General features: G+C 39.3%; 1 protein-coding gene across 1 annotated transcript in view; it reads left to right on the top strand.

The window, feature by feature from the left end:
* Nucleotides 1-13,636, top strand: part of CNTNAP5 (contactin associated protein family member 5) — a 270,547-nt gene that overhangs the window by 229,763 nt on the left and 27,148 nt on the right. Inside the window, exons 18-19 of the mRNA XM_059476246.1 lie at nt 112-351; nt 1,663-1,887. Coding sequence (XP_059332229.1) covers nt 112-351; nt 1,663-1,887 — 465 coding nt within the window. The remainder of the gene's footprint in view (nt 1-111; nt 352-1,662; nt 1,888-13,636) is intronic.

Raw genomic sequence — 13,636 nt, 5'->3', positions numbered from 1 at the left:
TATTTTTAAAAAATTTGTGGATTCGTATTTGTACTTCAGGATAGGATTGAACTTCATGACTTTGATTACTGTTCAGACCCAGTAATGAGTGCATTTTTCTCTCTCTCTCAGGGGGAACAGCTTCCAGACAGAAGGGCTTTTTGGGATGTATTCGATCTCTGCATTTAAATGGACAGAAACTTGACCTCGAGGAGAGAGCTAAAATGACACCGGGTGTAAGACCTGGATGCCCAGGACATTGCAGCAGTTATGGGAACCTGTGCCACAATGGAGGAAGATGTGTGGAAAAGTATAATGGTTACTTCTGTGACTGCACCAACTCGGCCTATGAAGGACCTTTCTGCAAGGAGGGTAGGCAGCAAGCTTTGATCCCAGTTATTTGTGCAATAACTCTGAATTACAGCACCATTTCACTCATGTCAGCTTGGTGTCCCCACATCTCAAGATATTCTATTATCAGTTGTTCCTTCAATGTTCTTAAATGTTTATCTTAAGCAGAAGTCAGCACCTCCTTTTGTTGACTTCTGTGTTGGCCTCAGAATTTAAATTGACGTTAGTTGTACTAATAGTTTACCACTATATCCCACTATGATTCCTGTATTCCATTGCATGTAACAATCCCCAGACATTAGGAAATAGGGCTGAAATGTTTTATAGCAGGTGTTTGACCATGTCTGAATGTTTAGGTTGCTTGTTTTTTAAACCTCATCTTCTTTTGTTCACCTTAACAAATCCTTGAGGTTTTTCTTCACAAAGTTTTAGAGCATTGGTGTGACAAAAAAGAGGTAGTCTTTTTATGTTGGGTTTTTTTTTCCATTCCTGCGACAGCCCATCCAAACGTTAAGAAATTTTTAAAATAAGCATGAAGCATTCAGGAGAAAACTGATTTGCATGGTTCAGTCTTTGGTGAATGTGTCCTCACTGAACCTTTTTGGTGGCTTACAGAAGATGCTGTCAACACCAGAAAAAAGCAGGGCAAATAAGGAACATCTAATTTAGACAACATGTTTTTTGGAACTAACAAAACCACTATTCAGTAACAGCAAGGTGCAAGGTGAATTTTTAATTTCCATGGCTGTCCCCACCTCACAAATGCAACAGGTTTGCTAAGTGGGCTGCATCATCTGCTGGTGTAAATTGGCTTAGTTGTTTAATGAAAACAGAAACATGAGTTCTAAGGATCTGAGGATGCACAGGTAGATGTTTCTCTTTATTTGATGCTCCCAGAGACAGCTTCCCTTACTGGCTGCCTTTGGTCAAAGTGTTGCTTTCATAATTAATTTCTTTAAAAAGTAGCCTGGAAAGAACAAATCTATTTTGGGTCAAGACAGAGAATATTGCCTTACATGTCACTGTCAGAAGATGGTGAACAAAGACTTTATTTGGCTGACAGATGTTTGGGCTGTTCCATCTTGTGGAATTCTGATTCCAGCACTGAAATAGTTGAGTTTATGTCTCCGTACATTGTTTCTCTCAGTGCCAGACAAACAATCTGCAAGGAAAAACACATTGTTACACAAGAGAAGGAAGGGTGATGTCAGCTGGATCAAGGGTGTTTTGCAGTGTTCTCATTCTGAGGCAGTTAGTTCTGGTCCATTCCTGCCTGGGAGATCTGAAAATGCAGTAGCTGAAATAATCCCTTTGGTTTATATCTGCTTTCAGAGGTGTCTGCATTATTTGAAGCTGGCACTTCTGTTACCTATACTTTCCAAGAACCTTACCCTGTCACAAAGAATGCAAGCACCTCAAGCTCTGCCATTTATGTGGATGCTGTTGTGTCCAAGGAAAATATTGCATTCAGCTTTCTCACAGCACACACTCCAAGCCTTCTGCTGTACATCAACACCTACTTCCATGAATATTTGGCTGTGATTCTCTCCAAGAATGGTGAGTAGTCTTGATTTGCTACCTAATGGAGGCCAGTGCAACTCTGTGGAGTTTTGGGGTGGTTGGTTTGTTTGTTTATTGATTCATGGGGGTTTTTTGTGGAGGAATAGTACAGAATTCTGCACTGATTTAAGTTCATTTCTGTGTCTTCAACTTTATCAACTTCATGGTGTTCAGTTTGTGAAATGGCCATCACTCTTGTTTATGTCTCTTTATTTGGCATTCAGTGCTACACTTGCCTATTCAGTCTTTGAGTAATCATGTTGTTGGGGCTTAAAATGTGCTTTGACTTCCATTTGGCAGGGTTTTACAAAAGTATTTCCTTGCTATTTTTTCCACAGTGAGATACATTAGGCCACCAAGATAAGGGAATGAGAAATACCACGTACAAGAGCACTTGGTGCAGAAATACACTGTAATTTTATCCTTTACATTTTGTCTGGGGCCATGTATTGCTCCTCACTGGATTGTTTCAATGGAATAAACCCATTTTGTCTAAATATTAAAGTCAGAATATGTCAGAGTTTTCTAGGTTAATTGACCAAAACATGAGGTGTAAACCGATTTCCTGTTTAAAGATACTTAATGTGGGTACTTTTTGAAAATGTGTAAAGATTTTAGGGGCATACACCTTTGTCTTCTCAGTAAAACTCAGGCTCCTGAGTCCTTGCAGTGCTTTCAGAAAACTCAATCCAGACAAACATCATCCTAGACAAATGGGGAAATATTAATTTTCCAAGAGTTATCAGGCACTGGAGCACTGGAAGTGATGAGTAAACATATTTGTGAGTCAGTAGCCTGTGGCAGAACAATAGAAAGTTAATGTAATGTGGCTGAATATGTAGATTTGACTGAATAACCCAGACCACTCTGAAGCCTTGGAAATTCCAAAAAAAAAGTAAGATTTCAAGTACTGTCAAATAAAAACCATAGAAGATTAAAAAAAAAAGGTTTTGTTCTCAACATAGAGTTTGCAATAGTTTCTCTCTTGTTTATGTCATGTGAGTAGTATTGAAGCTGACATGGGATTATGGATTGGCACCCTAATCCCTGGGAGAGGCAACTGGAATAATAACTGCCTGAACAGATCTACTCCAAGGGAAGCTTTGGCAGGGAGGTGGGACTGCTGAGGTGACCCTAACCCTCTCCTGTCCAGTTCAGAATTTCCATCTCTAATTTGCTCCTGTATATATGTGTTTCTGATTTTCAGATGTATGAATATTCTAGTGTAGCTCCAGGGTGATGGAGGTTAGCCCCTGCTGAGGTGAAACCTTGGAATCTGCTTCTCAGTTACACTCAGGTCTCTTGATGCCACTCAGGCAGTTGAAATAGCCCTAAAGTTAATCACAATGTAATATCCATTTAAATCACCTTTATTGCGGCCAGAATAGTCTGAAATGACCTTAAAAACATTAGTCAATTGACTTCTATTGATGGAATACACCATAAGCAACCTATAATTGTGGGACTCTAGGAGGGGGTCTCTAATAGTGCTTGGGGTTGGGATCAGGACATGAGGGTGTCCTGTAGCAGCTCAGCAGGATCAGAGCTTGAGACAACGAAAATGACCTTTCATTTTGTCAGCTGCAAATGTCCCATCAGTTCCCTTTGACTTAGATGGAAAGAGGGACTCAGCACAGTCAGGCAGCACAAACCATGGTGCTTTTCTCACATCTGCACCTCTTTTTATTTACTTGTAATATCATGGTAACAGTTGTTTAGAGGGTTGGTGAGACATCAGGCTCCAAAATTCTGGACTATAATGTGTAGCACTATATGCAAAGAATGTTTAAGATAACTAGCTGACCTTTGTTAGCTCCTGGAAGTCTCCTTCAGGATTACTCAGTGCATGCTTCTGTGACATTTTTACAAGACAGTCATTGCAGCCATGTATATTCTCTGCCTTTTGTCCCAAATGGAATAATTCGTTAAATTCCATGTCCTTTTACTTTTTAGTCTTGTTGGAATTGAAATTATTCCAATGAAAATAGTGTTCAGATATGTTACTCTTTCTTCCTCCTAGAGGTTTATGCTTGCCATAAAGTTACTGGACTATGAATATCAATGTCCTTTGTAGCATTAAAAGTGAGTGTGATTCCTTCTCTCTTACTGGCTCAATTTCAAGGAATCTTGCTGAGTCTGACAGTGTATGGTAGGACATGAGCAGGTCCCTGCTGGATAACTGGTTGGTTAAATAAAGGTTAGGCTCCTGGAGAAATAGGAATGGGCATTCTCACTTAGGAGGTGAGCAAGCTATGGAGTAATACTCCTTAACCATAATCACAAGTCCCTTTCCACTTGTTAAAAAAATATGTAGGAACAGTCTGTGTATAATTTAATACTTCATCTTTTGTAACTATTTTTGTAAGCTACTACTCATGTTATTCTGTTATTCTCTTTTCTATTATGCACAAAATAACTAGGCAAAGTATTAGTTAATAAAAGTGACTATGAGAAGAATGCTTTTTCTTCTTCTGACATCTCACATTAAATATTAGACATTAAAGAAGTGAAACTATTTTCAAGGATTATTCATAATTAGAGTATAATAAAAGGGCTTATATGAAAGTGAACTTGTATAGGCAGCTATGGTCTAATTCAGTCAGGTGTGAAATGTTTCCTAAAACCTATTGATTTCAGTAAGTTTTTATATATATAATACTTCTAGAAGCAGTTTCCGCCTATAGAACATATTCCATAGCACAGAGTCTGTTCTTACCTCATGTCCTAGAAGTTTAAAGGTAAGGTTTCAAAAGCTGATGGTTTTAAAGATGACTTAGGGATTGTTTCCTCCATGAGTTAATACTGATGCCTTGAAATCATACATGTGATTTGAAAATTTTATACGTATAAGAGCATCTTCCTTTCCTCCCCAGTCTTTCATGGATTTTGACATTACAGCTACATATATATGTGTATATATTGTATATGGGTGGGTGTGCATATAAAGCTCATGTAGTCCCATTGGCCTCACATCCAAGTAATTAGCAGTACTGGCATGATTGGCATTTTTAATATCTCTTTCTGTAGAAATTTCAAATTATAGTGCCTGTTACTAAGCTACAGGAAATGGGTAAATATCTCTAATTAGTCTTCTCAGTGTGTCAATCCACAGAAATTATCCATATCATAGGAAGGTGCTACCAAGAAAAGAGTATTTTTTTTTCTTTCCCAAGCTAGCTTTTCACTGTACATTTTTGCAGTTATATGATTTCACAAAGTAACCAGTACCTTTGAGATATTATCTTTGCCTTGCTCCCTAAAGGTAATAAATGATGGGAGAGAAAACTGTTAAAAGAAAGAATGTTTAAATACACTTTATTCTCCTTTCTTCATTTTCCCTACTACCCTGCAAATAATCAAATGCACTATGGATATGATGAAATATATTGTCTAGAAAATGTTTTAACAAGTCTTTGATTCTCAGTTTGGTTTTCTTTCTCCATGGAAACAATATGATTCCTAATCTAGAAAAAAAGAAAATAGCTGGCATCAAAGAAGAGAGATAGGGATAGAATCTCAAACTATGCTAGAGTGATTGAAAAATTATCTGTATTTATTATCTAATCTCATAAGAAATTAAACAATTTGAGTCCTTTTTTTTTTCTTTTTCCACCTTTCCAGCATCTATTGCCATCACACTGAGCTGTGTTCTCCATTTCTTTTGGAAAGCAAGACTCTGATTTTGCATAGGAAACATTAAAGACAAGGAAAAAGGCACAGTTAAAAACAGCAGTACAAATGAAAACATCTCAAGTAATTCTTAAGTCTCTGATATTCAGCAAACAGTAGCAGGACTTATATCAGCTTCACTTCTCTGACCTAGAATGTATTGAAATCAGCTGATATTTGAAGTGAATAGGAAATCACAATGTGTAACAGAGGTAAGCTGAGTTAACACTCTAAAAAAGAAAAGAAACAAATATTGTCAGTGAGAAGCTACTGATTCATTTTGTCTTATAAACTCCTAATCTCCTGTAATCTCTTCCTGTCTCTGAGTCAGAAACAGCTTTTCTAATGAAAGCATGTAAATTCTCCTTATTGTTTTTGCCTTCAAGTATGTTGAGCTGCATCTCCAACAAGCAAAGCTTTTCTCACTCAGTGGAAAAGAGATGCAAAAAATCCAGTTCAGTCTTTGAGGCAAGGAATCTTTTGATCCTGTTCCCACTGTACCCTCTGAAGTTTAATGGGTCAAAACTAAAACGGGAAATAGGACTTGGGTGGATTTCAGAGGGTGATTCTTCTGGTTCCTTTTCCTTACTTGCTTTCCTTCCTGTCTTGGTTTTGGGATATTAACTTCAGAAAGTTATTGCTTCAGAAGGACCCTCTCAACTACTCTATTGCTGGTGCAGTTGTCTTCTCTTTTGAGAACACCTTGTGCCTTACAGACTTGCTGCAGGCATTGAACAACCTGCACACTTTGTGTGACTGAAGTGGGAAATGGTGACATGGTTCAGGTATAGTTGCTTTTAACAGATCAGGAGCAGGAAAGAAAGTCCTGTTGGGAAGTGTGGGAGACAGCTTTGTGGAGGAGACGAGTAACTGTGAGTGACTGAGAATTGTTCCCAGTCTAGTTCTGGTTCACAGCCATTATGTGGCAGATAGCATGTATGTCTTCTAAATATAATTGCAAGCAACTGTTGCAGTTGGCCCCTGAAATCTTATTTTATTTACTGGGTGAAGGACCAGAGACAGTTTGATCAGTGAATATAAAAGAAATTTTTCCCAGTTGCCTTAAATGGGAAGCTGGCTTTGGTACCACGAGTAGGCAGGGTTGGGGGCACAGGAGATCTATCAGCTTATTTATCTAAAGAGAGAGATTTCTGTTGTTAGAAATCACTCTGGTCACTTAGATGTTTCCTTCCTGTAAGCAACTTCACATAAAATAGGAGTGCTGATTAGAGTTTTCACTTCAAATCCAGTACTAAAAAGTGTTTGAGTAAAGAGGTGGACTTGGCACCCAAACCCAATTCTGTCTTTTGTTTCTGTTAGCATATGGCGCTTTAAATTTCTAAGTGTGCAAAACTAACTTGAAAGAAGAAGCTGCCATAAAATTCAGCCAAGGACTCTGGCAGATCTCTATCTCTGCTTTCCAAGAGAAGAGAACTGAAAGATCTGTCTCATTAGCTGAATTCATGGATATGTTTGTACTCATGAAGATTATTTTGCCATACTGGAGGGCCAATAGATGTTCTGGCGACCAACAAGGGAAAACAAGAGAATTGTAATTAGATTACATAGAACAGGAAAGGTTGAACAGGCTGAATAATTAATCCGTGCTCTAGCTATATACAGTCTGACTTTGAACTTACTGCTATCTGGCATAAAACTCCAGACCACTGGCTGCAGATAATCAGCTGGGAAGAAAAGCTGTGTTCCCATTGCTCATAGGAGGTAGTTATCTCCCAGGAGGCTTGAGTTCCTAGTTCACAGTTTCCAGCTGATAAGTCATTTTTATTGTTGGATTTCCTTGGAAGTGTCCTGAAAGGAATGAGAGGAAGGGCAGAAGGTCCTGTCTCATAGATGCTCCATATATTGTGTATATGTGTATATATATATATATATATATATATATATGTATGTATGTGTGTGTGTGTGTGTGTGTGTGTGCTCTTCAGTATTTCTAAAAGAAGGGTATTTCAGAACTTTTTTTATTGAAAAATTTAGCCTAGAAAATTTATAGGTGTGGATTTTCAGTTACTTTTAATTTAAGATTATCTGTTTTGTGGATAGACTGAGCTGTGTACTAAGCACTGTAGTCCAGCAGATTTAAATGCTGCCTTGGAGCAGTGTAGCTTTTTGTACACAACAGAGTGCCCAATACTTGGAAGACTGAGTCTTGGTCCAAAACAAATCTCCTCCTCTTTCTTGTATATGGTTTCCCTATTAACATGTTAATTTTTCCATATAGTATCAGCATATCTGTTATCCTGTCTGCATCATGAAAAGGTGATTCCTTCCTTCTTGTCTTTCTTGGTGGGATTGGGTGTTTATGTCCTAGTTTTTACAAGTGGGAGTGGCCTTCAGGAACTGCAGGGCAAAGGTCTGGAGTGAGGTGGATGTACACTTGGTAAAAGAAGATCAGATCTGGGAATGGGCATTAAGCAGACTGGGCACACATAAATCCGTGGGCCCTGGTGGAGTGCACTCACAAGTGCTGAGAGAACTGGAAGATGTCACTGCAAGGCCACTCAAAATGAAGTGGGCACAAACCAAAATATGAGACTTTTAGCATGAGAGTGACTGAGTATGGCACATCATGCCTAGAGAATTGTGCAGTCTCCATCCTTGGAGGTAATCAAAAGCTATCTGGACATGGCCCTGGAGAGCTGGCCTGCTCATGAAGAGTCTTATTAGTGGGACAGGGATGGACATCATGTCCTCCAGAGATCCCTTACAAACTTAGCATTCCACGGTTTTGTGCAAAATCACAAAAATATGCATTTGAAGGTAGATTACTAGAAGTTAATATGTGTTAGCATATATTTTACTAGAGAAAAGTGATTACAATGCTACCATTATGTGGTTCTTGCAAAAGGATTTTTACTAGGTAAATTATTCATTTTTCCTCTAATTTTTCCTGTTAGATGACTTAAGAACATAAGTCAGTTCTTTGTATACCAGTGGTTGCAACTGGTTTTTGCTATAATCAGGAGATCACTTACTAAAGGATCCAACATCTCCATTCACAGAGACTAGCATAGCCCATGAAATAGGCAATCCTTAGATCAACTTGCTGGTCAGAGGAGCAGAAAATTTCCCAGAGATTCCTGATCAGCCAGGCAGTTCCTGTAGAGCTCAACACAAACAGGCATCATTAACCTCAGAAAGCCATTAATCCACAAAGTTCTGTGCTGCCTGTCTTATGAGTTAAGAATGAAAAGGACATTTTAGAAGAAGCATATGATTACTTTTCAGTAGTTTTGTCTAAAAGATTATTGCTCGCTCTTCTGCTCAGGCATCATGCAGTGCTGAAATTGCTTCTTTTTTTCCTGTTCATACCATCTTTTTACTGTGTTCTCATTGCTGAACACAATGGCTATTTGTTAGGTCGGAATGACACGAGTCCTTGCTTGAACAGGCATCTGTACTGCCAAAATGAAAAGAAGAATGGTTAAAAGATATTAGGAAAAAAAGAAACTGTGAGCCAGAATCACTGTGAGGGCAGGCTGGGCTGACTTTCTCAGGGTATCACAACAGCAAGTCTGGGTTTTTTCCCAAGAGCTTTTCACGCAGCATTAATGATGTTGCATAATTTGCAAAGCAAGGTTGAACTTTTGGAATAAAATTCACAGGACGATACTTTGTATTCCAATCACTGGGTGAAGAATAAAAACTCTTCCTGCCATCCTGGCTGCTCTGCGAGTCTTAAGTAAAATGTACAGAGAGAGATGGAAGCCTGGCAAGATTTTTCTTAATACAAAGGTGAATAAACCTGAGAATTTTTGGATACCATCCCTGGAAGTGTACAGGACCACATTGGATACGACTTTGAGCAGCCTGGTCTAATGAAAAGTGTCCCTTCCCATGTCCCTCTCCATGGCAAGGAAGTTGGAACTAGGTGATCTTTAGGGTCCTTTCCAACCCAAACCATTCTATGATCCTGTGATAGCCTTTGTTAATGAAGGGTCTAAAATATCAAAGAATCTGTAGGAAAGGTAGCATTTAAAATTTACAAGAATAAACCTTACCATCAGAAAGCAAGTGCTTTCAGAGAGATTTAACTGCAACTGAAACTCTCAGTTCTCTTCTTTGCATTTATATTCAATCACTTTCAGGGAAAAGAAAGATAGTTAATGTTGCATCACTTTGTAAAAGAAACAATAAACACTTCCTTCACAAAAAGAAATACCTGAGAATGTAGAGATAATGATAATGACTAATAGTTGGTTTTTTAAATTGCTCCTGCCTTGGAGGTTTCATGTCATTTTCCAACAGATGAACCTTCATGTATTTTAACAGTGGATAAACGGGTAAAGTTTATAAAGAAGGAAGATGTTTGTCAGCATAAACTAGTAAAGTTTATAAAGAAGGAAGATGTTTGTCAGCAGCCATCAAGCTGGTAGATCCCAAATTGTGGCAGCACTCTGTCTATTGCCTCCAGGGTACATAAAAGCACCACTGTGCATGCTTACCCATGAGCTGAACTGCAGCGACAGTTCCCTGCAGTTTTTTATTTTCCCACATCCATGGGTTAGCCCTATCCCCATTTCAGACCCAGACACATCACCATGTACATGAGCTGTTTTGTTCAGATAAGAGGTCCCCTTAAAATCACTGCAACAAGCTCAGTGTTTAGGCCACTCAGTGTGTGCATCACGAGCTCTCTGACTGGTCCTCTGGGTCATTTTTTAGATTTTGCTATATTTTCTATCTTTGAAGCAAGAAGCATCTGCCCATTCCTTGTTAATTGCTGGTCAGTCTGTGTTCAGCCAACTGGCAGCTGGTGGGAATGAGATGTCTGTGAAGGTTAAACACATTTCTCAGTCACGTAAGGGAACCAGCTACATTTATTGATGTTTAAGTGACAATTTCAATCTGGGTCCAGCTGTCTAGCAGGATTGTAGAGTGAATTGAGATCATGGGCCTCCAGATATGCTCCTTTTGCTGTGTGTGTTTTTTTCTAAGTTGGAGAAATGCAATGTGAAGAGCAAGTGTTGTTTTTCTTTTTTTTTTTTTTTTTCTTAAATGGCCTGAATATGATCCTTGAGTCCTGAATGTCTCAAGCATTGAGTGAGAGGCATTCAAATAATACTCAAATAATCTCCTATTTTTTTCATTTCAGGAAGAGACTGCAAAAAATTGAGTGGTGGATTTTTCTTTTAAATCCTATGAAACAGTAAAGTCTAAGCAAGTGTAATGGCTGAGTAGTGATATCAGCAACATGTTCAACAGTTTTTTTCTTTGTTTTTTCTATGCAAAACAAATAGCAAGAGCCACCTCCTAAATAAATGCAAGTACTTTCTTAGTTAATGCCACTGGACACTGAAGAGATGGGCTCTGTTCTTAAAATCACCAGCAGCACTTCCAATGGAGAGTAAATTTACTGAGTAAATATCCCTGGGGAGAAGCTGCTAATTAAGGAACATGTTTCTAAGCCAGCTGCTCCTAACTGAGAAAACAGTGGTTCATTTTTAAATATCTAGGCTATGAAGAGGGACACTGCCACACTGAAACTGTGCAAGTTCCCAGAGATATATTTTGTGGTAGACATGACTGCATAGTGTCATGTGTTGTTCTGCAATCAGGAGTGAACAAACATTTTTACCTCATTTGCTGCAAATGGCTTTTGAGCCAATACTTTATTTTTTTCTAATTTAATTTTTTTTTCATAATTGCAACATCAGTAGCCTCACTAATGTATTCCACCCTTTGTTTAATTTATGCTTTCCTTAATTATTTTCTCTTTCAGCTACAGCTTGGTTGAGTCTGGAGAATGCATGTGGTGGTGTAGTTAAAGTCTAGCAGTCCAACAAGGGTGACTGCCAATTTGAGACAGCTGTAAGAAGCTTTCTTACTCCTAAACAGTTTCCTGGGTGACTCTGAGGCAGCAAGACATGCAGGGGTTGTCCAATGCTCTTTTATCTAATGCAGTGTTTCACTATTTCATGCATGCACATTTACCCCAAGCCAGAGCTGTCAGCTGCCCTGGTTTAAATGTGTAAGTGATGCTACACTATGGTGATAAATTTGTACGTTTTACATGTGCCACCCACATGTGCTCCCTGAATTAACCTCAGCTTCTCTGAGCAGAGCAAGATGTCTCACCAGCTGCTCCAGCCAGTTTAAGTCATTAAAAAGTGCTGTTGAAGTTGGCGAGAGTCGTTGGGTTCAATTTGGGCTTGTTTAAAACCGGTTTCCATAAATAAAGGTCCTGCAGAGAAGTCTCAGACTCACACAGATACCATTCCCTTCCTTGCTGTTTGGTCCTTCAAGATGAAATGACACAAGACCCGTGATCCTGGTGACAAGGCTGACAAGAATTCGACTTAAGAATGATGGATTTACAGACCAAATTCCTGATAATTGATTTCGCTTTTCTGCAAAGCTGCTTTAATCTTGTTGCCAAATACCTAGCACGGGCCGAGGTCTTTCAAACAAGCGAGTCTTTTCCTGAGCTGGAACATTCTGTGTAACATTTTCCCTTTTCTGGGTGATGATTTAAAAATTACTGTTTGATTTTAACCACAAGCTTTGGCAGTCCAGAATGAATGTAAAGTTGGAGGGCATAGGCCACAAAGCCAACAGATTATTTCTGATATTCCACTCAGATGCTGTTGTAGACAGAGAGAGAAGAAAGGCAGCTCTCCTGCTGACATGTTCATACAGCACAGCTTTGGGACATAGAATATGTAACACCATGGTCACACTCTTTCTTCACAGTGTTCAGTCTGGGAATATTTTTTTTTTTGTTCTTCAGACTGAACACTTTGAAATCTCTAACCAGTTTTGTGTCCTTATTACCACTAGACATAAGAGCTGCTACAGCAGCTCGTCCTCAGAAACGGAAGCGGTTTGAAGGCAACACGCTGTTCCTGTAGCTGCCTGGAGGTTGGTTATGCTGGCACTGATCATTAGTGTTCTTCTAGCAAGTACAAGTGTTGGCCTCCATCATCACTGAAAGAGTGTCCTGGGAGTGTTTTGTTTCAGAAAAGCCACCTCAGACTTAGTCACCAGCATGGGATGGCATAAATCATGCCCTTTGGTCTCTGTTTCCCAGGACTTCCCTCTGCAGAAGGGAAACCCCAGGAATCCTGTTAAAATGGATCTTAGCTGTTTGATATCTTCAGGGGGATGTCAATCAGCCCCACAATCATGGATTTTAGTGCTGCAGGTTGCAAACTGAGGACCACAGCGATGTGCAGAGAGCCAGCTTTGACTCTGGCAGTGGTCTCATCCCAGCAGCACGGCAGCCCACGTGGAATCAATTCCTCAGCAAGGGCTGAAAAGAAGCCACGCTGTGCTCGGTAACTCTGTGGCCAAGCCAAGCCTGCCCCCCTGTCAGGCTGCTCTAGGGACAGCATTCCAAGATGAAGGGGATGGGTAACTACAATGATCATGTGTGAATCTACTCTTACCTAATACTGCTGGGGTAATGAGCCCACTAAAATTTTCCAGCCCAAGGCCAAGAGAAGGGTATCTTCCTTTTCCTTTCTCTCTCTCCCTTATTGACTTAACAATTGCTCCAGCAATTCAACGTAATTAGAGAAGGAGTGCAACTGGTTGTGCATTGCTTGAGTATTATGTCACTCCAGGTGTGCATGCTCAGACATGAAGAGCTGAAAAGAGGATGACAGGCATGACTACAACAAGACTGACAGAAATTACACTGCTCATGATTAGTGTGAACCCCTGTTGCGAGGCAAAAATGATGCAAAATAGAGAATAGGGAGAATAGAGCTGGTTTATACACTGATTTCCATTTGCAGTTTCTGACACTGGGCTGATGTGATGGAGAAAGTCAGTGGACCAGATAATCAAAATTCAGAGGACAAAATAAAATTCTTAATAATAATCCTAATTAACAATCCATTTATTTTGCTTGTCAAGTAATAAAATGGCAATTTAATCTGCCAGGAAAATTATTCTGTAATCTGAAGCAGAAGTTTTAGTATTGAATGCAAAGCAAAATTAGCTCTCATCTACAATGGTGAAAATTCAAAAGCACAACGGTAGATAAGGTCATCTACTTCTGGTTTATATTAATACATATTTGACCCCAGGCAAAGTGCCAACTTGAATTCAATAG

The sequence above is a fragment of the Ammospiza nelsoni genome, chromosome 7, assembly GCF_027579445.1.
Source record: "Ammospiza nelsoni isolate bAmmNel1 chromosome 7, bAmmNel1.pri, whole genome shotgun sequence".
NCBI lineage: Eukaryota > Metazoa > Chordata > Aves > Passeriformes > Passerellidae > Ammospiza > Ammospiza nelsoni.
Note: the sequence above shows the minus strand (reverse complement) of the source record. Positions and strands in the feature narration are given on the sequence as shown.